This window comes from Chionomys nivalis, chromosome 7, assembly GCF_950005125.1.
Source record: "Chionomys nivalis chromosome 7, mChiNiv1.1, whole genome shotgun sequence".
In the NCBI taxonomy this organism is placed as follows: domain Eukaryota; kingdom Metazoa; phylum Chordata; class Mammalia; order Rodentia; family Cricetidae; genus Chionomys; species Chionomys nivalis.
In genome coordinates, this window is record NC_080092.1 from 95,073,362 (window position 1) to 95,096,966 (window position 23,605).

General features: G+C 49.7%; 2 protein-coding genes across 2 annotated transcripts in view; both read left to right on the top strand.

The window, feature by feature from the left end:
• Ttyh2 (tweety family member 2) overlaps window positions 1-3,555 on the top strand; it is a 44,673-nt gene extending 41,118 nt beyond the window's left edge. Inside the window, exon 14 of the mRNA XM_057774408.1 lies at window positions 1,816-3,555. Coding sequence (XP_057630391.1) covers window positions 1,816-1,890 — 75 coding nt within the window. The 3' untranslated portion in view covers window positions 1,891-3,555. The remainder of the gene's footprint in view (window positions 1-1,815) is intronic.
• A 7,915-nt stretch (window positions 3,556-11,470) lies between these two features.
• Window positions 11,471-23,605, top strand: part of Dnai2 (dynein axonemal intermediate chain 2) — a 32,433-nt gene continuing 20,298 nt past the window's right edge. Inside the window, exons 1-5 of the mRNA XM_057775983.1 lie at window positions 11,471-11,536; window positions 16,138-16,337; window positions 19,046-19,207; window positions 20,122-20,243; window positions 22,694-22,836. Coding sequence (XP_057631966.1) covers window positions 16,155-16,337; window positions 19,046-19,207; window positions 20,122-20,243; window positions 22,694-22,836 — 610 coding nt within the window. The 5' untranslated portion in view covers window positions 11,471-11,536; window positions 16,138-16,154. The remainder of the gene's footprint in view (window positions 11,537-16,137; window positions 16,338-19,045; window positions 19,208-20,121; window positions 20,244-22,693; window positions 22,837-23,605) is intronic.

The window sequence follows — 23,605 nt, forward strand, 5'->3', positions numbered from 1 at the left end:
TCTCGGTCCCGGGTCAAGGTTCCTGATGGGGTCCGCTGGGTTTGCATGTGCACCTCAGCTTCTTCAATTCTGGAATTCCCAGAGCAGCATACTTTTTTTTTTTTTTTTTTTTTTTTTTTTTTTTTTTTGGTTTTTCGAGACAGGGTTTCTCTGTGGTTTTGGAGCCTGTCCTGGAACTAGCTCTTGTAGACCAGGCTGGTCTTGAACTCACAGAGATCCGCCTGCCTCTGCCTCCCGAGTGCTGAGATTAAAGGCGTGCGCCACCACTGCCCGGCCTAGAGCAGCATGCTTTAAAACTGTTATTGACAGTTTTAAAAGTTTGGTTTGCTAATATCTGTATCCTACCTCAATACAGGGAAAAACAAATCTTGGTGGGTATGGCCCGAGTGTGGGGATGTTAAAGCCCCCTAGATATTTGAAGACCCTCGTAGCAAGGGTCTTGCTGAATTATTTTAGGTCTGTTTTTTTTCAAGTGGGGAAACAGGCCAGGAGAGGTTAGAAGACCTCCGCCAAAGTCCCGGGTAAGGTAAAATGTATAGACGGGGACTGGATGACGGTTCAGGCAGGAAGGTGCATGCCTTGTGAGAACCCGAATTAGAGCCTCCAGAATTATAAAAAGCATTAAAAAATATAAAAATATATTCCTACATAATAGAGAGCTAGGTGTGGAGTCTGTACTGTAATCTCAACACTGGAGAGTGGAGATGGGTGAAGCCCTGGGGCTCACTGGCCAGCCAACCTCACCTACTGGGGAGGCTTTAGGTTAATGAAAGACCTTGTCTCAAGGGGAAAAGAAGGGCAGATAGCAGCTACACACCTACGATGCACACTTGGGAGGCGTTCAGACCTGGTTCCTAGAATCTGTGGACCTGCGCCCCTCCTTCTGTGGCTGCTAACTGCACCGAATGTCCCTAGTGCGCCTGATTCAGCCCAGTGTTGTGCCTCAGTGAGATTGCAGGGTGGGAAGAGGAGGATTCCTGCTCTGTGTGTATGTGCTGTGCTAGAGGCTAAAGCCTGGGGCCCCCGAGGGATGTCAGACTAAGCATCAGTGGACCCGAAGCTTCTCACGCCACCCTGGTATTCCCCCAAGCTACACGATACCTTGTGATAAAAACACCGTGTCTGACTGCTGTACCTGGCCAGGTTGTCGTCCCCTGAGAAGTTCCCGGCATCTTCGATGGTGCAGGTGCCCCCTCTATGTACACAGAGGACCAGCTCCAGGAATCCCAAGGGTACCAAACTCCGATGATGCTCAAGCTCCTCGTGTAGAATGATGTGCTACTTTCCATGTAACTGGTGTCATTGCCTCTGAGTGTGGTGACACACACATACCATCTCTCTGGAGGCTGAGACCAAAAGACCCTTTTGCGTTAGAGCCTAACCTGACTACATAGGGAGTTCTGGGCTATCCTGGTCTACAAAGTAAGACCCTGTCTAAGCAAATAAGTAAGTAACAGAAACAATAGAAGAAAACCAGAAAGGCCAGGCGGTGGTGGCGCACTCCTTTAATCCCAGCACTCGGGAGGCAGAGGCAGGCGGATCTCTGTGAGTTTGAGACCAGTCTGTTCTACAAGAGCTAGTTCCAGGACAGGCTCCAAAACCACAGAGAAACCCTGTCTCAAAAAAAAAAAAAAAAAAGACAGAAAGTACAGACATGCGTAATACAGAATTTTTTTTTCCAGAAGCTTTGATTTGAGCCAAAGTTAGTTGAGTCCTTGGGTGTGGAACCAGCAATGGAAAGGCAGGCTGTATAATTTCAGTTTGACCCAGTAGTGAGCTGTACCCTGTTCTGACTGCCCCTCCTCTCCTCCACAGTACTCTCCCAGCATGCGGGCCACCTACATGTCCGTGGCAGATGAGCACCTGAGACACTACGAGTTCCCATCGTAGCAGCTTCCGGGGTACCTGCCGCCTTCTGCCAGCTTGGTTTTCAGCAAATGCAGATCCCAGCTGTGTTTCTGTGACAGAAACTGAAAAGTTCCCAGACGGGCAGGCTCCTGTGGCAGCAGGGACACAGCTGGTACTCCTGACCCAGAGCCACAGGTGGACAAGACCAGTCTCGGGCCAAGCTCTCTCTCCTGGGACTCCCCAGGGCTCAGGGCCTGGTTCAGCCCCCCCCTTTAAGTCCCACCCTCAGCAGAGGAGAAGAGGCAGTGAGGAGAGGACCACCAGTCGAAAAGCTCCATTCTCTCAAGGTCCTGCCACGGGGCCCCTGGCTCTTGTTAGAGTGGCCCTAAGCCCGGGCCACACCTTCCAGTTAGTTCCTCTGTCCTCGGTTCCTAGCAGGTGACAATTGGAAATGTGTTAGGTCCTGGGACCACGCAGAGTCTGCCTAGACCACAGGATAGCATTACGAGTACTTCCCAGAGGGGATTGGTGGCTTCAAGCTGGGCACTGCAGTCTGGCAGTCTTGGGCAGGAGCAGGGGAGAAAGCCTGCCATGTTCTGCCTCTCTCACCTCCACCAGCCACCTCCATTCCGGAGCCAGGTCTCAGCTGCAGGCGGGGACAGTCTCAGGTATGAACGGACATCTTGTTCCCGGTATTTTAAGACATTTTGATGATCCGAAGAGTCACCCCTCCCTCACAGGCACCTCAGACGGGCTCAGGCTCCACCTGTTTCCAACTCTGGCTCTCACATAAGCTGTGCTGCAGATCTGCGGGAGATGCTGGGAAGTGGGTCGTGGGTTTTTTGTTTTGGTGCGGTCCTTGGCCCAGAACTCACAGAGATCCACCTGCCTTTGCCTCCAGAGTACTGGGGTTAAAGGTGTGCGCCACAACACCAGGCCAGGAGCAGATGGGGGGGGGGGTATGTTTCAAGACATGATTTCTCTGTGTACCCTTGGCTGCCCTGGAACTCAATCTGTAGACCAGGCTGGCCTCAAACTCACAGAGATCCACCTGCCTCTGTCCCCAAGTGCTGGGATTAAAGGTGTGCGCCACCACGCCCAGTTCTTTTTTTTTTCTTTTTCTTTTTTTCTTTTTTTTTTTTTTTATAAAGATCACTGAGGCAACATGTCCCAGATGCCTGGAGAAGGATATTCTGGGGATAGACGTGATAACTAAGAAGGCTGAGGGCTTTCTCTATCCTGAAGAATAGGCATTTCCTGGCTAGGAGAAAATAATGATCCCTGTCCTGCCTACTGGGGGACCAGGTTAGGCTATTTGGTGCTTCCAACTTCCTGCCAATACAGACACACTAAAGCCCTGTGGCCTTGCACACCCAAGCAGGGCCTGGGTGATCGTGTGCGTCAGAACCGTTTCCATTTCAGAAGAGCCACACTGTCATCGCACTAACAGCTCCCAGGCAAGCCGCCAGGCGCCGGCCTCACTGTGTCTCCTATTAACCCGTGCATACTGTGATCCACCTTTCTGTGTCTGTGTCCTGTGCAGATCTTGGGCTGTGACCTCAAGGCATTTGCTTCTAATGTTTCCTCTGCAGCAACGGAAGGACTTTTTAATGCATGTACATCAAACTAAAACTCCTCCGGGTTCTACAGGAGTCGGGTGGGCAAACCTCTGCTTGAAACGTCTTTGCCCTCACCTGAGCCAAGAAATAAACCACTTCTCTTAAGATGTGCGGTTGACTGCGTGACTTACTTGCTAAGCTTTGGGGGACTAGCAAGGGTGCAAGCCCTCTCCACAGAGGTCGGGGAGGGAGGGACTACGAGAGGCTCCTCCCAGCAGCAGTATCAGATTTCAGTGAGAGACGAGATGGGGAGCTGTGAGGAGCTGGGTAGGTGGCTAGGCAGGTTAAGAGTGCTTGCAGCTCTTCCAAGGATCTGAACGACACCCACATCAAGCAGTTCATAACCCTCATAGCTCACTCCATCTCCCGGAGATCCACTGCCCTCCCTCTGATCTTCCAGGATAACCACATACATATGATATTATGCAGAGAGACATATATACACATACATAGAAATTAAGCAAATCTTGGAGCTGTAGAGATGGCTCAGTAGTTAAGAGCACTTGTTACTTTTGCTGAGGACCCGGGTTCGGTTCCCAGCACCCACATGACAGACAACCCATGATCCTCAGACACTTCAGTTCCAGAAGTCCTGATGCCCTCTTCTGTCTCCATGGACACGCAAACATATGATGCACACTCATACACAGGTCTCATTATGTAGCATTGGTCGACCTGGAACTCATTGTGTAGACCAGGCTAGCCTAGAACTCAATGAGATCTGCCTGCCTCTATCTTCCAAATCCTGGAACCAAAAGGTGTGTGCTACTATGCCCAGAATAAAAACTTTTTTGTTGCCGGGCGGTGGTGGCGCACGCCTTTAATCCCAGCACTCGGGAGGCAGAGGCAGGCGGATCTCTGTGAGTTCGAGGCCAGCCTGGTCTACAAAAAAAACTTTTTTGTTTGTTTTGTGTTTTGAAAGAGAGCTTCTCTGTGTAGCCCTGGCTGTCTTAGCACTCACTCTGTAGACCACACTAGCCTTGGAGACTTCCGTCTCCCAAATGCCGAAACTAAAGGTATTGTTCATCCCCACATCTAGCTATGAAATCTTTTTTTTTTTTTTTAAAAGGGAGGGGGGCTTTGAATGACTATCTCAGGTCACAGGGATCTGTGGCCTTTGCCTAATTTTTGTTTTGTTCTTGTTTTTCGTTTGTGTGGTGATGGGGTGTGTGTACGCCATTACTTGTGTGTGTGTGTGTGTGTGTTGCACATACACCAGAGAACAAAAAACATTGGCTCTTCTGCTCTACCCCCTCCCCATCTTATCTCCTTGAGGTGGTGTCTCTCAATAGTCTGTCAGCCAGAAACACTCCTGTCTCCCCACTGCAGCACTAAGGTTACAGGCATGTCACACCTGGCTTTTTAGGTGGGTACTGGAGATTCGAACTCAAGTCCTCATGCTTACACAGCAAAAGCTCTTATCTGGCTGGGTGGTGGTAATGCATGCCTTTAATCCCAGCACTTGGGAGGCAGAGGCAGGAGGATCTTTGTGAGTTTGAGACCAGCCTGGTCTACAGAGCTAGTTCCAGGACAGGCTCCAAAACCACAGAGAAACCCTGTCTCGAAAAACCAAAAAAAAAAAAAGAAAGAAAGAAATGTGATCAGGCAAGCACAGCAACTCCTGTAGTGAGTGGAGAGGCAGAGCAATCCGTTGCTCATCAGGCTGCTATATAGTAAACAGTCTTTATTAAATGTTCACCGGGAGCCAGCAATCCTCCCTAGTATTGATATAAATTTTTCATCAGAAGCCAGGCGGTGATGGTGCACGCCTTTAATCCCAGCACTCGGGAGGCAGAGGCAGGCGGATCTCTGTGAGTTCGAGACCAGCCTGGTCTACAAGAGCTAGTTCCAGGACAGGCTCCAAAGACACAGAGAAACCCTGTCTCGAAAAACCAAAAAAAAAAAATTTTTTTTTCATCAGAGTAAAAATATAAAACAGGTGCATCAAGAGTCAGGATCTGGATTGAGGACAGACCCAGGTGTTACACAGAGCCCTGGACCCTGTGCTGGGTGACTCTGGTCAGGTAGGAGCTGCCCAGGCTGTGCTCCTCCAGCCGCCATCCATGGATCTGTGCTGTGTACTCCCCAGCACCTTGCCTTCAAAGGTTGCTTCTCAGGACAGGGATGACTGGACCCATGCCTCTGGGGCAGCCATTCCCCCCTACACAAAGTCTCTGCTGGCTCAGCAGCCCCCAGTCTGGTGCTTCCCCATTGGCAGAGTGACGGTTCACACCCCTGTGCAGCTGAGCTTCCGGAACTTCCTGGAACATCGCGGAGCTCCTGGGCAAGCTGCTGGAACCTTTGGGGGTGCTTGAGCATCACATGCAGATGAGCTCAGCTACCCAGCAGTGGACACGTGCTCTTGTGGCTTTTCCTGGGCTCTGTCAGCCCTAGGGAACCCACAGCCTTGGGTGAGAAGATGAGTAAGAACCGTATGGGAACTCCCATAACTAGTTTGATTTTGGGGGAAAATTGCTTCTCAGCACCCAGGTGACGCAGGCTGTGGGGGACTTTATGGTCTCTGCTAACTTGATGAAGCTTGAGTTGCAGAAGGACTGCGAGAAGTAGGAAGACCAGGACTGGAGAGATGTTTCCATCTCTCTGCCGTTCATCATCTGGCTGCTCTTCCAGAAGAACTGGGTTCAATCCCCAGCACCCGCATGGTAGATCCCAACCATCTGTAACTCCAGTTCCAGGAGAGCCAACGCCCTCTTCTGGACACTGCGGGTACTACCTGCACATGGCGCACAGACAGAAATGCAATCAGTACACCCATACACATAAAATAAAATAAACTCAAAACTTTAGTTCTCTTATTTATTTAAGAAAAATAGAAAGGTGACTCTGAGTGCACAAGCCCAGGGGTGGTCACGTCAGCCCTGTGTCACCTCTCTGTCCCAAGAAAGAACCGCACACTAGCTGCACACCGAGAGAAAGTATGTGGTAGTCAGAGGTCACCATTCACTGTCCACCGCTGGGCTTTGTCTGACTATCATCTGGCAGTGACGTAACCACTAACCCAGGAAGCACCAGCTGGAGGAAGAGGACGGCTATGTAGCCTGCTCCCTGGGGAAAAACCGGACTCCACAGAGGCCCTCAGTGAGCTCAGGCTTCCCTGGGAACAGATGTCCTAAACCACTGTCCCCAGTGCTTCAGACGGGGCCGCTCTGCCACTGAGCTACACTCCCAGCTCAGCACTCCCTCCTCACTCCAGACCATTCTCAAGAGGCCAGCAATGCCCACTGCCCAGTCAGATAGGAACCGTCCTTGCCAGGCCCCGTGAGAACTTTGATCTGTGCCTCCTAACCCACAAAACCTAACTCTGTGATGGCCCCTTCCTTTCTCTGAATTCTAGGGCAGTAGGGGTGTCTGGGAAGACATGGGCCTGGGGTGGAGTTTCCAGATGGCCATGTAACAGAAGCAGCTCCGATTGCTTGGATATGGGTTAACGTTTGTGGGCAAGACTCCCATGATCTTGTGCTTCCTGTTTTACCTAGTTCTCTCTCTTTCTCTCTGTGTGTGCATGCGCGTGCGTGCGTGTGTGTGTGTGTGTGTGTGTGTGTGTGGTGTCTGGTGGTTTTGGTTTTCATTTGAGATGAGGTTTCACTCTATAGCCCTGGCTAACCTGGAACTCACCATGTAGACCAGACCAGCCTGGTCAGGAGGGCTGGGATGAAAAGGCACCCAGCTTGGTCTAGTTTTGTTTGCTGTTTGTTCTGAGACAGTCGTATACAGCCTAGCGTGGCCTCAAATTTAGTGTGTAAGGTTGGCCTTGAATTTCTCATTCTCTTGCCTGTACCACAGAAGTATGGTATCATGGTTTTACTCCATTTTAAAATTAGAAAAACAGAAAACAAAACAACAAAAAACTGGTGAGAGCAGAAGGTAATGGGGAGTAGATGTGATCAATGTACATTCATCCATGCATGCATGTATGCACAATGAAAGCCCTAAACCTGGACTATTCGTACTCACTGACGTAGACCACTAAGGAATCTTTCTGTAGAGCTCTAAGGCCCAGTGTGATGGAGCTTGTACGTACAGCTTTTAGGAGGTGGAGGCAGGAGGACCAGAAGTTCAAAGCTAGCCTGAGTTATGTGAGACCCTGTCTTAAAAAAACGAGAAGTTGGGGGAGGAAGCCAGTGGTGGGGTGTAATGGACTGGGGACCTGCCTGGAGTTTGTCCAGGGCGGGGGCTGATCTAAGCAAAGAATTTCTGTGGCCAGTTACGCTGTGATTGGGTAGAAATCCGAGAAGGTGAGAAAAGAAAAAAAGAAAAAAAAAAAACCCGTAGGACTTTCTGAATAGTCTAATTATATGACCTCATGCTGGCCTCCCATGGTGCTTGAAGCTGGACCTGCCAAGAGTTCCAGAGCTGAGAGTGAGTGAGTGAGCCAGTGTTGGTCGCTCTACACAGGTCTGAGTGAGGGGAGGGGAGGGTAGTGTGGGGGTGGGAAGCCGGGATAACATCATTGTCATAATAAAAACGACTGAGTCCAATTTCCCCCACCCCCTTTTCTTATCTACACTCCACCCCCGCTTCCCTATCCAACGCGTCATCAGAGGGGCCCCAGCTTGCAACCCCAGCCAGCCACAGTTGCTCGAGCCTGGAACTGCTCAGCTCGCTCCTCTGGTTCCCATCATGCCCCACCCCCACTCCGGGACTCACTCACCGCTCCATCCCCTGCAACTCAAAACCACTTTCTAGGGCTCAGTTCCAACCCCATATCCCACATCTTGGTGACTCATTCTTTGCCTGGCTTCATCCAAATCTCCAGTGCCCACGCCTGGCCTCAGGTTCACCTCATCCTCCGGAGCCTGTAGCGGCAAGCACAGCGCTGGCCGAGCCGCAACGCGGGCTGGGCTCTCCTCGGTGTCTGACGGCGCATCTTCACGATACCCCGGAAAAACTGTCACTGTCCTCCTGCTGTGAAGATGTAGAAAGTTAAACCCCAGAAACGGAAACTCAGGTTGGGGATGCAGTTCACTGGTAGAGCCCTGTCCTTTCGGTGGCAAGGCCCTGTTCAATCCCAATACTGAAAAAATGTCTTAAGTCACGGGTCGATTATACAAGAAAGCTTTTAATTGGGGGTTTGCTTATGGTTTCAGAGGTTAGTCCGTAATCATCACGGAAGGAAACTGCTGGCAGCATGGGGGCAGACATGATGCTGGCAGCAAAGGAGTTGAGAGCTGCGTCCTGATCCGTAGGCAGCGGGAAGAGAGGGACGCTGGGCCTGGTGTGGATACTGGAAACCTCCAAGCCCACTCCCCACTAGTGACACACCTCCTCCAACAAGGCCACACCTCCTAAGCTTTTCCAGCCAGCTTGCCCAACTGGGGACTAAGCACGCATATCTGTGAGCCTGTAGGGGGCCAATCTCTTTCAAACCATCACCAGGTACACGATAAATAAATGACCAGTCTAGGGTCCGCAGTTCCAAACGCTCTTAGGGTCTTCTGGGAAGCTATATGAGATTCTGTAGCTTTCTTTCTCTTAAAAAAAATCACTGTCACACCACCTCCTGTGGAGTCTTCGGGGTCTCTCGTGTAAGATGTGGCACAAGCTTCAGTAAGAATGCCCGCAGAGAAGTTGTGTGTGTGCTCTGATTCCTGCATTGGAGTCCTTATACTTCGGGTATTACCTGCTTATGTTCTAAAAACTAGAGTCTGGTGTCCCCCCCCCCCCCCAAATAGTATGTTTAAGTTTCCAGAGTCTAATAATGAGCCATTGCCATATACAGGAGTATATGATGCTAATAAAAAAGATGGGTTAAGGGCTGGAGAGACGGCTCAGAGGTTCATAGCATTGCCTACTCTTCCAAAGGTCCTGAGTTCAATTCCCAGCAACCACATGGTGGCTCACAACCATCTGTAATGGGGTCTGGCGCCCTCTTCTGGCCTTCAGGCATACACACAGACAGAATATTGTATACACAATAAATAAATATTTTAAAAAGATGGGTTAATATTCAAGATAAAAAGGTTTCCAGGTTTAATCTGATGCTTATTAAAATTAAGACAAATTCAGCAAAAATAAGATAAAAATAAAAAATAAATGCCTGTAACTTCTTCTTTTTTTTTTTTTCCGAGACAGGGTTTTTCTGTGGCTTTGAAGCCTGTCCTGGAACTAGCTCTGTAGACCAGGCTGGTCTCGAACTCACAGAGATCCGCCTGCCTCTGCCTCCCGAGTGCTGGGATTAAAGGAGTGCGCCACCATCGCCCGGCTGCCTGTAACTTCTTAAGACTGGTTCTGGGGATGGTTAAAAAAAAAGTTAAAAATATAAAAATAAAGTTCTTCTACATAAATTACAAAAATATAAAAAGACCGTAGACTGTGTGGCTGTCAACCTCAACCACTTGCCCTTAGCTCAAAATGCCATAAATTCATAACCTCGATAATGACTTATATCAAAATTAATGCCAAGCCATGTCTGGCATGACTGACCACAGACTCACACCAAAAATGTCCGTCTGATAAAAATCTGTTTTCATGTATCTAATAAAATAATTCTAAAAATAGTCTATACTGCATAAAAAACAATACATGCTGTTTTGTTAAACAATCTTTTCTATATATAAAAAATGAGCCTCATGTCTAGTAAAGACACATTCAGATACAATTCCTTTAAATCTTGTGTCTGTCATTTGACAACTCCTTACCCACCTATTCCTGAGACCCTGTCCTGTCAGTCCCAGTGCTCCAGCTGAGCTGGTCTGTCGCAAATCACTATGTGTGTGTGTGTGTGTGTGTGGTGTGTGTGTGTGTGTGTACATTCATTACACTCATGTGGCATACATAGCACAAATATGGAGGTCAGAGGACAGCTTGGGGAAGTTAGCTCTCTCCATCACCATGTGTGTCCAGGGGCACAAACCCAGGTCATCAGCTGTGGTGACAAGACCCTTTCCCAACTAAACATGTCACCAATCTAGATGTAAGACTAACCCCCCTTCTTTAATTTTTTTAAATTACTGATTTATTATTATTATTATTATTATTATTATTATTATTATTATTAGTGTGTACTTTGGCAGGTGTACGTGCCTGCTGGGATTTGAACTCAGTTTGTCAGGTTTTTGAGCCAAGCGCCTACTGCTCACTTAGCCGTCGTCTTGCCGGCCCTCGGTATGGTTTTCTAACCCCTCCCACATTTTCTCACTGCCTTGTCTTAAGCTCAGGAGAAACAGGCGTCTCACTGTGTCATTCGTACTTCCAGCGGTTCTTTCATTCATGCAGTGAACCATGTTCGCTATGCGCCAAGCACACAGCTAAGCCATGCATATATTCAGCCTGACCCTCGAGGAATTTCCATTCTGGAGTTCTATTCAGAAGGGTGGTGGTTCATGGGATATGGCAGCAGAAGAGAACAGAGACAAACCAGACAATATAAGAACTGAACAGGCAGGCTTTCCCTAGCCCAGGCACAGAGCTTCCCACCCACTGGCCACTTTAGTTGCGTTTTTCAGGGGACTTTGCCGGACTCATAACTAGCCTTGGGTAGGCGTTTTGGCCAAGCCCTTCAAGTTGGTTAACTTCCCTCCAGATAAGGGAGGAGAGAAGGGCTTTGCTTCCCACCAGCCGGACCATTGTCACGTGCTCCAGATCGCCTTCGGAACGGCCCGTGTCTCGGCCCGGCTGGGGTTGCTAGGCAACCAGTAAACTCCACAACTCCCAGCCGTTTGAACTGCTCTGGGGACCAGACGTGGCTTGGGTACTTCCCGGGCGCGCTGTGGCAGAAAAAAACTGAGCCTAGATCAGGGACTGGAGCTCGGGAGGACGTCCAAGCCTGAAAGGAAAGCCGGCGTAAGGAGGGAAGAGTCCCAGAGGGTAATTATCACCAACAGCGCAAGAAACCTAGGAGATTGCTTCTAGGAGAATTGTCGGATGCTTGGAATGAGGACCAGCGCTCCCTAGCGCTCTTCCCGCTGCATTAATCCTCGTTGCCCGGAATATTCTCCAAGTTTCAGGACCTTGCAACCCCCAAGTACTTTGCCTTCTGCACCACCACTCTACCAGGCCCTAACCCCGACTGTGTCCCGGAGTGGTCGGGACTTCTTTCGGGCTTTCAGGTGAATGAAGCAAACGTTCTGCCCGGGGAGGATGGGGCTGTTAAGAGAGCTTTCAATTAAGAGGATGGAGAGGGAAAGGCACACGCCTGTGATCCCTGCACTCGGGAGGCGGATGCAGGAGGATTGCCAAGAGTCCGAGGTCAGCCTACACTACTTAGTAGCTTCCAGGCCATCTGGACTAAGGGTGAGAACCTGTCTCAAAAAACTAAGAGAGGGGCCTGGAGGAATGGCTCAGCAGTTAAGAGCGAGTACTGTTCTTGCAGAGGGCTGGAGTTCGGTTTCCAGCACCCACATCAGGTGACTCACAGCCCCGCAGCTCCAGCTCCAGGGGATCTGACACTTCTGGCCTCCACCCCACTGCACCTGTGTGCACATATTCCCCCCCCCACACGATTAAAAATGAAATCAATTTAAGAGAAGTGAGGTTAGAGAGTAATGGTGGGAGGTCACACGGGTACGGTGAGCTGGGTACAGGGACCATATGTAAATGCATCCTTTTGTTTGGCCCTCAGTCTGAGAGCTGGCCTTAGCATGCCCATTAGAGTCATGAAAACATTTTCCTAACCGAGTCCAGAAGGTTCTCAGAGACATGGGGATGACGCAAAGAGCCCTGTCTCTCTGCGTTCCTACTTCAAGCAAGGATCCTCTGTTCCCAGCACACAGATGGGCTGCCCCACGGGACAAAGGCTGGCCTTCCTCCTGGCCTCTTTCTGGCACTGACACCCCTGCTTCCTGCCATTCCCTGGGCTCCCCTCCTAGCTGTATACCACACTTCCTGTTAAGTCGCAATGCTTCTCTCTAGGAATGACTTTGTTCATCGTCCTTGCATGAGGCAAGTTTTATTTTGATATTGGGTGAAGGATCCACCTTGACGCTCCCCAGGAGGGTGCAGAAAATGCATGCATGTTTTAGTGTTTGGACCAGGCTAAGGAGGTTCTTTGTGATTCTGGGTTTGGGAATTGTTGGGGCTGGGTGTAGGTTGGTGGTAGAGTAGACCATGTTTCGCAGTAGGGGCGGGTCGGGGGTAGACTATGATTCTTCATGCTTCTGGGTCTTTAGACTCCCATAGGGACAATCTCCCCCTGACACTCCTAGGCAACAATAAAACTCTTGGTCCCCTCTGCTACACACACCACACACACACACACACACACACACCTTGCTCAGACCCCGGGGAAGCCCCACCCTGCAGCATTTATCTCCCCAAAGAGGGAGAGACTGTTGTGGCACCCTTGGCTGACCTTGTCATTTATCTTCACCGTGCTAGCTTGTTAGGAAAGAGCCTGCGCCAGGTCCTTGAATGTGCGACCTTCCTGTCACCAGGCTAGCCTTTAAAAGCCCCCTCTGTCTGCCTCCAGACACAGGACAAAGCCTCCGTTCTTCAAGAGGCCTTGACCTTGGGAAACACCAAGGACAGAGCAAAGCTGTTAAGAGTCTGATTAGGGCTGAAGAGGGTATTTTTTGTTTTTTGTTTTTTTTGTGTTGTTGTTTTTTGTTTTTTTCTTCCCAGGATCTTCTCATTCTCTTAAGTGTCCTTACGTCACCTTAGGAGTCAGCTGTGCCACAGCAATCGGAGATGGAGGGAGACAGCCCCTAATTGCCTGGCTCCAGCTGCCAGGACTGGTGGGAGACAGGGAATTTAATTGACTTCTTTTGCATTCTTCTTTTTAAAAAAAAAAAATTATTTATTCATTATGTATACAGTGTTCTGTGTGCCTGCAGGCCAGAAGAGGGCACCAGATCTCATTACAGATGGTTGTGAGCCACCATGTGGTCGCTGGGAATTGAACTCAGGAAGGCTGGAACAGCAGGCAGTGCTCTTAACTGCTGAGCTATCTCTCCAGCCCCTTGTTTTGCATTCTTTTCCCCAAGACTTCAATTTCACCCACACAGAACAAAGATATGGGGCACCCGCATGCAGACTGCTGCCTTGACCACCCCTCTGCCCTCTGAGACATTGCTCCCACCCTTAAGGGAGACTTTCCAGTCTACTTTCTCCATGAGTATGGTTTGTGTTGGCTCTGGGAGTGGTTAGAAGCAAGCTTTTACAGTTTTGTTGGCCTTGAATGGTTTCACTGATGCTAGCCTTGAACTTCTGCCCCTACCTCCCAAGTACTGTGTCTCCATGCCTAGCAGGTCATGCTCCTTCAAGGAACACTATATGGATGCCAAGAGACAGGGGAGTTAACCCCACCCTGTCTCCTCCCTCATCCCCTGCTCCAGCTGTTCCCTTCCACCCGGGCACCTGCTGCTAGATGGGCGTGCCCAGCTCTCAGCCTCTCAGTGTCCAGGACTCAGCAGCCAGAGCCTTGGGTGCAACTCCTTGTAGTCGTGGGGTCTTATAGTTTCTGCTCTTCCATTTAAAACCACACAGCCCGATTCAAGTTCATTGTTGCATATGGTGAGAGGTTCGGCTCTTTCTGATATTTTGCTTGGGGATGCCCAGTTGTCCCAGCACCGTCTGCTGAAAAGACCATCCCTCCCTGCTGCATCCCCTGATGCTTTGTCAGAGATGAGCTGACCAGAAACACGAAGGGTTAGTCCTGAGCTTTCGGTTCTGTCTCATTGGTCATCTCTCTTTTCATCAGGACGTCACTGCCTTCATTACCCATGATTGGACTGATTTATTGATTGATATTAAAAGTTTTTTTTTTTTTTAGTTTAAGTCTCACTGTGTAGCCCTGACTAACCCGACATTCATTCTGTAGACCACGTTGGCCTCGAACTTGCAGTAATCTTCCTGCCTCTGCTTCTTCAGTGCTGAGTGTATAGACACACTGGCATGGCTGGTGCATAACTGGTTGATTGTCTCTCCTTTCCCCTTCCTCTCTCTTCTCCCTCCCCCACCTTCTCTGTGTCTTTGAGATAGGATCTTTTAATGGGGGGGGCGATTTTGAGACAGGGTTTCTCTATGTAGCCTTGGCTGTCCTAGAACTCAGTCTATAGACCAGGCTGGTCTTGAACTCAGAGATCCACCTGCCTCTGCCTCTCAAGTGCTGGGAGTAAAGGCATGTGCCACCACCACCAAGCTCAATCTTTTAATTTTAAAAACATCATTTTAAAAATGTTTACCTTAGGGGCTGGAGAGATGGCTCAGAGGTTAAGAGCACTGACTGCTCTTCCAGATGTCCTGAGTTCAATTCCCAGCAACCACATGGTGGCTCACAACCATCTGTAATGAGATCTGGTGCCCTCTTCTGGCCTGAGGGCATACATGGAGGCTGAACACTGTGCATACAATAAATAAATAAATCTAAAAAAAAAAAAGTTTACCTTATTTGTATGCATGTTTTGCCTGCATATATGCCTAGTACCCACAGAGGCCAGAAGATGACATCAGATACCCTGGAACTGGAGTTACAGATGGTTGAGAGCTGCCATGTGGGTGCTGGGAGCCAAACCCTGGTCCTCTGAAAGAAGAGCAAGTTCTCTTTACCACTAAGCCATCTCCCCAGGCTCTGGGAAAGTTTAATTTTTGTTTATATGTATGTGTGTTGGCCCGCTTGTCTGTCGTGTGTCATGTGGGTGCTGGGAACAAAACTCCAGTCCTCTGCAGAACAGTCAGTGCTATTAACCACCCGGCTACCCCTTCAGCACCAGACAGGGAACATAGCTCAGCCGAAGTCCAGCGTGCACTGTATGATGCCCCAGATGGGCAGCCTCCTGTACTCAGCCTCCTAATGCACAGGGTCTCTCTGTGCTCAGCGCAGGGCAGCTGGCATTGTCTGTCTGTGTTCTCAGGGACTTTGATAAGGAGACCTTTCCTCACACTGTGATGTGTGCTGGTGGCGCCTTTGCTGCTGCAGGTCAGCCCTGGAAAGACTCGGTCACCCAGCAAAGGGCACACTGCTGGTGAAAAGCGGGTCAGGACTCCAGGGTCTTGTCTGCCTGCCTTACAATTATTTTTTTTTAATTTAGAGTGCGTGTGTGCGTGTGTGTGTGCTTGTGCAAGGCACCATATGTTGTGTGATGATTTATTCTTTTGACTTTTTGAGAGGCCCACCTCCCAAATGAATCACACATGGAGGCTCATTCTTAGGAATGGCCAGCCTTAGCTTGGCTTGTTTCTAGCCAACTTTTCTTAAATTATCCCGACTACCTTTTGCAAACTCTGGGCTTTTTCCTTTTCTTCTGTATCTTGCTTTCACTGTTACTCATGGCTAGCTGAGTGGCTGGCCCCTGAAGCCCTCCTCCCCTTGTTCTCTCATTACTCCCCCTCAGCCTCCGTTCTCCTATTTATCCTCTCTGCCTGCCAGCCCTGCCTATCCTTGCTCCTGCCTCGCTATTGGCTGTTCAGCTCTTTATCAGGACCATCCGTCGTTTTAGACAGGCAAAGAATCACAGCTTCACAGAGTTAAGCAAATGCAGCATAAACAAAACAACACAGCTTAAAATAACATTCCCCAACAACCATGCATGTGTAGAGGCTGGAGAGCGACCTATTGGAGATTGTCCTCTCCCGTCCACCATGGGGTCCCTAACCTGGCTCCCTGCCAACCAGATGCAAAAACATGGCCCTGCCTCTGGTGGGACCTGAGGAGATGAGCAGGCTCTGGGTGGGACACCTCACCAGTCTCAGACTCTCCTCTCTCCCGCCGCAGCCGCTGCAGCCATCACCATGGAGATCGTCTACGTGTACGTCAAGAAGCGCAGCGAGTTTGGGAAACAGTGCAACTTCTCAGACCGCCAGGCTGAGCTGAACATCGACATCTTGCCCAACCCTGAGCTGTCCGCGCTGTATGTGGAGCGGAACCCAGTGGACACGGGCATTCAATGCTCGGCCAGTATGTCAGAACACGAGGTGAGTTCCTGCCCTGGAGACCCTGGGAGGGAGGGCTCAGTGAGGAAACTGGCCTACCTGAAAAGAGAGAGCAGGTGCTGGAGGTGTATGGGCAGGGGAACCCCAAGACTCACCTCCGTGCTAGCATCAATAGATAACACCAACTCTACTTAGGCCAGAGCAGGTGTGTCCACGGAATGCACATGGCATGCCCATGCTCTGAATGCAGTCTCTGTGATGCTGAAGAATGGAGGTTTTTTTTTTTTTTCCTTTTCTTTTGAGACAGGGGTTCTTGTGTAGCCTTGACTATCCTGGAACTAACTCTGTAGATCAAGCTGGCTTTGAACTCACAGAGATCCGCCTGCCTCTGCCTCCTAAGTGCTGGAATTAAAGGCGTACACCGCCATTGCCCGGTTAAGGATGGAGGATTAATCACTGTTAATATGACATCTCCTGGGACAGCTGGGTGGATTCCTGTGCCTATTCACGTCCAGATATGGCTGAGAACAGGTGTGAATGTGGCCCAACACAAACTGGCAAATCTACTTAAAGCATTATGAGATTTTTTTTTTTTGTACGTGTGATTTTTTTTTTTTTTTTGATGTCTGTGGCAGAGGGTCTGTGCACCCCAGCTTGGTCTTGAACTTGCCAAGACAAGAATAACCTTGAGCTTCTGATTGTCCTGCCTCTATCTCCCAATTCTGTTTTTTAAAGATTATATCTATTTTCTCTGTCCAAGGGGGGAGGGAAGAGAGAGAGGGGGAAGAGAGACAGAAAGAGAGTTGACCATATGGTTACCGAATATGAACTTTGTAAATGACAGTGTTGGCGGGGGTCCTATTACAATATCAAAAAGACTGGACATGTCTAGAACTGAAATGTTCCTCCCAGGACTTCTGGGACCTCTAACATGTCACTGGAGTCTTTCTTGGCATTTGGCCCTTCGCAGGGGGTCTTGAGGTAAAGGAAGTGTTACATAGAAAATTTTCGCTGGAATGGGTCAGGGCTCCAGGAACACTGTGTGCCTGTGAATAGGGGGATCAAGCCCCAATCCTGTTGGTCACAGTGAGAATCATGTGGAAAGAGCGAGCCCATCTCATCCTGGGGTCGACCAGTGAAAGTCTCACCTGACTTGGCCAAACACCTTTCACAGTCTTGTGGGCGCGAGCGATCTTGACGACTCACGCGTACGAGCGTCTCGCATTCCCAGCCTGACTGCTGCTTCCGGACCCACAATGACGGTGCTCATGGCATAGCACACCGCCCAGGGCTCTCCAGTTGTAGTATCTCACCCTAGGAGAGCCAGCTTAAAGCAGAGAGGAGGTGGAGCAACCAGTTAATAGGCATGGGGATTTTTTCCCTGCAAGATCCTGAAAAGTTGTGCAGCCACAGAGAGGTGATGGCCGCAGCACACTGCGTGGAGATGAACCTCAGTTGGTAGAGTTCTTGCTGAGCATGCATTGAGAGCCCTGGGTTCCGTCCCAAATGTGAGCCAGGCGTGGTGATGCACATCTTTAATCTCAGCACTCAGAAGGCAGAGGCAGGGGATTCTGAATTCAAAGCCAGTTTGATTGGCATTTTTCGAGTACCAGGCCAGCTATGGCTACATAGTGAGTGAGAACCTGTCTCAAAACAAACAAACTAACACACAAATAAATAATAAAAAAAATAAAATCAGCTGAGCGGTGGTGGTGCACGCCTTTAATCCCAGCACTTGGGAGGCAGAGGCAGGTGGATCTCTGTGAGTTCAAGGCCAGCCTGGTCTACTAGAGCTAGTTGCAGGACAGGAACCAAAAATAGCTACGGAGAAACCCTGTCTCGAAAATAAAAAAATAAAATAAAATCAAGTTTGGCAGTATATTCTTATAATCCCAGCACTCTGGAAACAGAGGCAGGAGGATCAGAAGTTCAAAGTCATCCTTAAGCTACACAGTATGAGGTCCACCTGGGCTACATGAGACCCTGCCTCAAATATAAAATGAATGAATAAAAGGATATGGGGGTTGGGAAGGCTGGGAGGAGTGTGAGGGAGTCAAGAAGGCAACTTTAGCTGAGAAAAACTGTCCTGCCTGCTCCCCAGAATGCACTCGGCAAGCCCACGCTCTGAGTTACGGTTGATTTGCAGTCTCTGTGATGCTAAAGGATGGGGGATTGATCATTGCTAATACGATAGCTCCCAGGACCCAGGATGGTTGGCTGGGCTCCTGTTCCAGAGAAAGATGGATGCAGTGGTGGCACACGCTCTAATCTCAGCACTTGGGAGGCAGAGACAGATGGATCTCTGTGAGTTCGAGGCCAGCCTGGTCTACAGAGCAAGTTCCATCCAGGACCAGTTTCAAAGCTACAGAGAGGCCCCGACTCGAAAAGAACAACAACAAATAAAAGATAAAGACGGAACTGGGTTTTCCATGACCACCATTGCCCCCCGCAAAGCTGTCAGCATAGTGCTGCTGGACCACATAGGGCCTCACTTTGTTTGTTTGTTTTGAGACAGGGTTTCTCTGTAGCTTTGGTTCCTGTCCTGGAACTAGCTCTTGTAGACCAGGCTGGCCTCGAACTCACAGAGATCCACCTGCCTCTGCCTCCGGAGTGCTGGGATTAAAGGCATGTGCCCCACCCCTTCCTCAGCACCCCCTGAAGAGCTCAGGGTGCCATTATCCCGGGCGCTGGGTTTGCAGAAATGACTGCTTAGACCTGTGACATCTTCTCATCTCTGGTTCTCTGTTTAGGCCAACACGGAGAGGTTTGAGATGGAGAGCTGTGGGGTTAATCACATCGAGGGGGGCTGGCCCAAGGATGTGAACCCCCAGGAGCTGGAGCAGACCATCCGCTTCCGGAAGAAAGTGGAGAAAGACGAGAACTACATCAATGCCGTCATGCAGTTGGGCTCGGTCAGGCTCCCCCCAGCTCCAGCTGTCTGACACCAGCTCCCCTTCCTCGGACTGTGCCTAGGCTGTGCATAGCCCCCTGTAGGCTCCCATAGCTCCCAGCCAGGGAATGGGGACCCTCATTGCTGGCCATAAAGGCCTATAGCCACGCAGGTTTTAGAGAGTCTAAAATGCTGGAAGAGGGCTGGCAAGATGGTTCAGTGGGTAAAACCCTTGTCACCAAGACTGACCACTTGAGTCGGAGCCCTAGAACTCACGTGATAGCTGGAGAGAACTCACCCCTGTAAGGTATCCTCTGACCCCCACACATGTGCAATGGTGAGTGCATGTCCCCCAAACACAGGCACACACAATAATAGTAATAAATAAATAAAATGCAAGGAGCCTCTTGGGTAAAGGGTACCTCAAAAGAGCCTATCAATCAGTCAGTAATGCTCATTTATGCACCGACTAATTTTAAGTCTCAGTCAGGCACGGCAGAGACTGCAAGTTGAATCTCACATGCCTCCTGCCCCCAAAGAGTTTGTAATTCACAGACATACAGACTTTACCAGATACTATCACAAGGAACTCTGTCAGAGACAGGGATTTGCCAATTTGCTGCATAAGGAGGGAATTTCCTACTAAAAGGGATCAAAGAAGTTCCCAGGAAGGGTGTTAGGCTTGGGCTAGACCTTGCTGAACATCAGAAATGACAGGGAGGGCCTCTGAGGTGGTTTGTCCTTGACGTAAGTGCTGTGTGGGTCATGCTTGTATGCCTGTGTCCCCAAGAACCATTTGTAACTCTTTGGAGGTGATGCCTCTCCCATGAAACAAGGGCAGGGACCACTCCACATTTGTCCATCTCGGGCTGCAGGATAGCCCTGCTGGGCTGGGACAGAGCTCTCTTACAGCTAAGAACTCTGGGTTCTCCACAGATTATGGAGCATTGCATCAAGCAAAACAATGCCATTGACATCTATGAGGAGTATTTTGATGACGAGGAGGCTGTGGAGGTGACTGAAGAGGCCCCTTCAGCCAAGACCATCAACGTCTTCAGGTAGCTCCAGAGGGCGGGGTGCCGGGTCCCCGAGAGCTGGATTGACAGGTGACCTGCCCAGTGAGGATGCTGGGAACCAAACTCAGGCTCTCTATGGGAATCTGATACCCTCTCTGGCCTACACAGGCACCAGGCATGCGTGTGAGGCACATCTATACATGCAGGTGAAACACTGGTACACATGAAATAAACAAATCTTTAGAAAAGTAATTGACTTTAGCTTTTCACACGGTTTTAGGCTCTCAGCAAAATTGAACAGGAGGGCAGAGAGTCTCTCACGTCACTCCAGCACGAATTGCACAGCAAACCCGGAATTTCTCTCAAGCCGGTGTGATACTCCACACTCCTGTAGTCCTAGCACTCAATAGACTGAGACACTGAGACAGGAGGATTGAGAGTTCTAGGCCAGTCGCAGGAAGATGAGGAGTTCAAGGCCATCCTCAGACTCTGATACTTAGTTCATCCCGGGATGCACAGGACTTTGTCTAAAAAAAAAAAAAAGAGCCAGCTAACCAATCAACCAAATCTCCGCCATGCAAAAGCCGTGGTTTCCATTGAGGGCACTCTTGGGCCTCACAGTCTGGATTTGGACCAAGCTCCAATGCAGAGCAGGTTCTCACTGCCCTAACAAGTCCTTACTGCTTTCCCTATTCATCCTCCTGCCCTCCAGCTCCTGGTACCCACTGATCTCTCCATCACCACCGACGTCCACTCGCCGCACAATGCCGTACACTCTGTGGCCCAGCTAGTCTGCCTTCTTCCTCTCGCCAACGGTCTTGTTTCTTTGAATCTTTTCTTTCCCTCCCCGCTTCTCCTTCCATCCTTTCCTTTTTTTATTTCCTTTATTTCTGTGACAGGGTGTCCTGTATCTCAAGCTAGTCTAGATTCACTATGTAGCCAACACTATTCCTGAATTCCTGATCCCTCTGTCTGTCTCCGAAGTGCTGGGATTAGAGTCCATGTTTTATGTGGGGATCAAACTCGCGGCTTCATGCATGTAGGCAGAGACTATCGAGTGAACTATGTCCCCAGATCCCCCTTTTGTTTTGTTAGAACCGGGGTCAGGGTTGTAGGTGTGTGCTGTCATGCCTAACCGGACAGGAGTTTTGAACTCATTTTGGTGAAGACCAAGTAGCGAAGTGGCTGGATTTTCCACCTCTTTTATGCTGATAATTGTGGAATCAGTCTCCCAGTCAAAACTTTGATTAGGTAAAAGTGTTAAACTAGGCCAACATGGTAGCTTTTAAGACCAGCATTTGGGAGGCAGAGACAGGAGGATCTTTGATTTGATTTACATAGTGACTTTTAGGCCAGCCAGGGCTGTCCAGTGAGACCCTGACTTTAAAAAGAAAAAAGAAAAGAAACGTGTTAGACTACAGCTCATTGTGGTGACACATAGGGGTATCAGATCAGTCAGGGCTACACAGGCACTGTCTTGCTGCGGACACCGCCTGTGTTGGTGTGGCCTAGCATGCACGTACAAAACCCTGGGTTCGATCCTCGGTACTTTATAAACTGGGTGCACTGGTGCATGCCTGTTCTCTCAGAACTTGGGAGGACCAGAAATTCAATGTTATCCTCAGTTCAAGGCTAGCCTCGGATACATGAGCTCTTGCCTTGAAAAATAGCTATATTATTAGCCCGAATCTCACTCATTTGCATCCCTGACTGTTTCCTCTAGGTGGAGCCATTGGGATCGACTTTCCGTTTAAGGGAGTCTTGTCAGCTTTGGGGTTTCTGTAGGTTTCATCTTCGTCTAATCAGACGAGATCGGGCGCGTTCAGGGTGGTATGGCCGTAGACCATCTTCATCTAATCTATCTATCTGTCTGTCTGTCTGTCTGTCTGAGACAGGCCTATCTACTCTGTAGCCTAAACTGGCCTCTAGAGCTGTGGATTACAGGCAGGAGCCACCCCATCATCCAGCTTTAACCTCGTAACATCATTTCCAAAGAGAATGTCTTTGCTTAGATCTACTTGGATTATTTTGAAAAGAATCCGATAGACACAGATTTGTGTGTGTGTGTGGGGGGGGGGACCCTGTTGTAATATGAACAGTGGGGCTGCGTCCCCAGCACCTGGCCGCCCACATGGCTAGCTTATGCCCCGAAATAATTACATGGAAACTGTATTATTTTAATCACTGCCTGGCCCATTAGCTCCAGCCTCTTATTGGCTAGCTCTTACATATTGATCTAACCCATTTCTAATATTCTGTGTAGTACCATGAGTTGGCTTACCAGGGAAGATCTTAACCTGCGTCTGTCTGGAGTGGGAGAATCATGGCGACTCACTGACTCGGCTTCTTCCTCCCAGCATCCTGTTCTGTCTACTCCACCCACCTAAGGGCTGGCCTATAAATGGGCCAAGGCAGTTTCTTTATTAAATGAAAGTAACTCCTCCATCAGGACCCTACCCTCCAATCCTCTGCCTTGCCTGCTCTCCCTACAGGGACCCTCAGGAGATCAAGCGGACAGCCACACACCTCTCCTGGCACCCTGATGGCAACAAGAAGCTGGCGGTGGCTTATTCCTGCTTGAACTTCCAGCGAGCCCCCATGGGCATGAGCTATGACTCCTATGTCTGGGACCTGGGTGAGAAAGAGGTGGTTCTACTGGCCAGGGAGGACTGAGGGGCCAGGTCAGAGGCCAGCAAAACTTGGGGAGCCGAGAGTAAAAACAAGGGGTGTTGTCTGATGTTATATTCTCTTGGCTTTTTGAGGGGCCCACAACCGAGCTCCCAAATAAATCACACCCAGGGGCTTATTCTTAGCTATGAATGCCCAGCCAGCCTTAGCTTGGCTTGTTTCTTGCCAGCTTTTCTTAAATGATCCTGACTACCTTATGGCTTGCTGTGTAGCTGGGTGGCCCCCAGTGTCCGCCTCTCCTTGTTCTTTTGCTCCTTCCTCTTCCTCCTCTTCCCATTTATTCTCTCTGCCTGCCAGCCGGCCTGTTCTTGCTCCTGCCTCGCTATTGGCCATTCGGCTCTTTATTTAGGATCATCAGGTGTTTGAGACAGGCAAAGCAACGTTGCTTTGCAGAGTTAAACAAATGCAGCATAAATAAAAGCAACACACCTTAAAATAATATTCCCCAACAAAGGGGGTCAAAGACACACTGTAAGGGGGCACCAGGGGCAGGAGGTGGGCTCTTGTCTCTTCCCCATGTGGGAGCAGACAGGCACATCTCCACAGACCCAAACCACACCCAGAAAGTTCTGGTCCACTCTACATTTGCCTTCCGCACCGGGCATGGATTGCACAGCCTTGTGAGTGTTAGGGTTGCTACTCCCCAGCCCAACTCCAGATTGTTAATCTGCGGCATTAAGACCCAGATCCATGGGATACCCAGATCCATGGGGTCC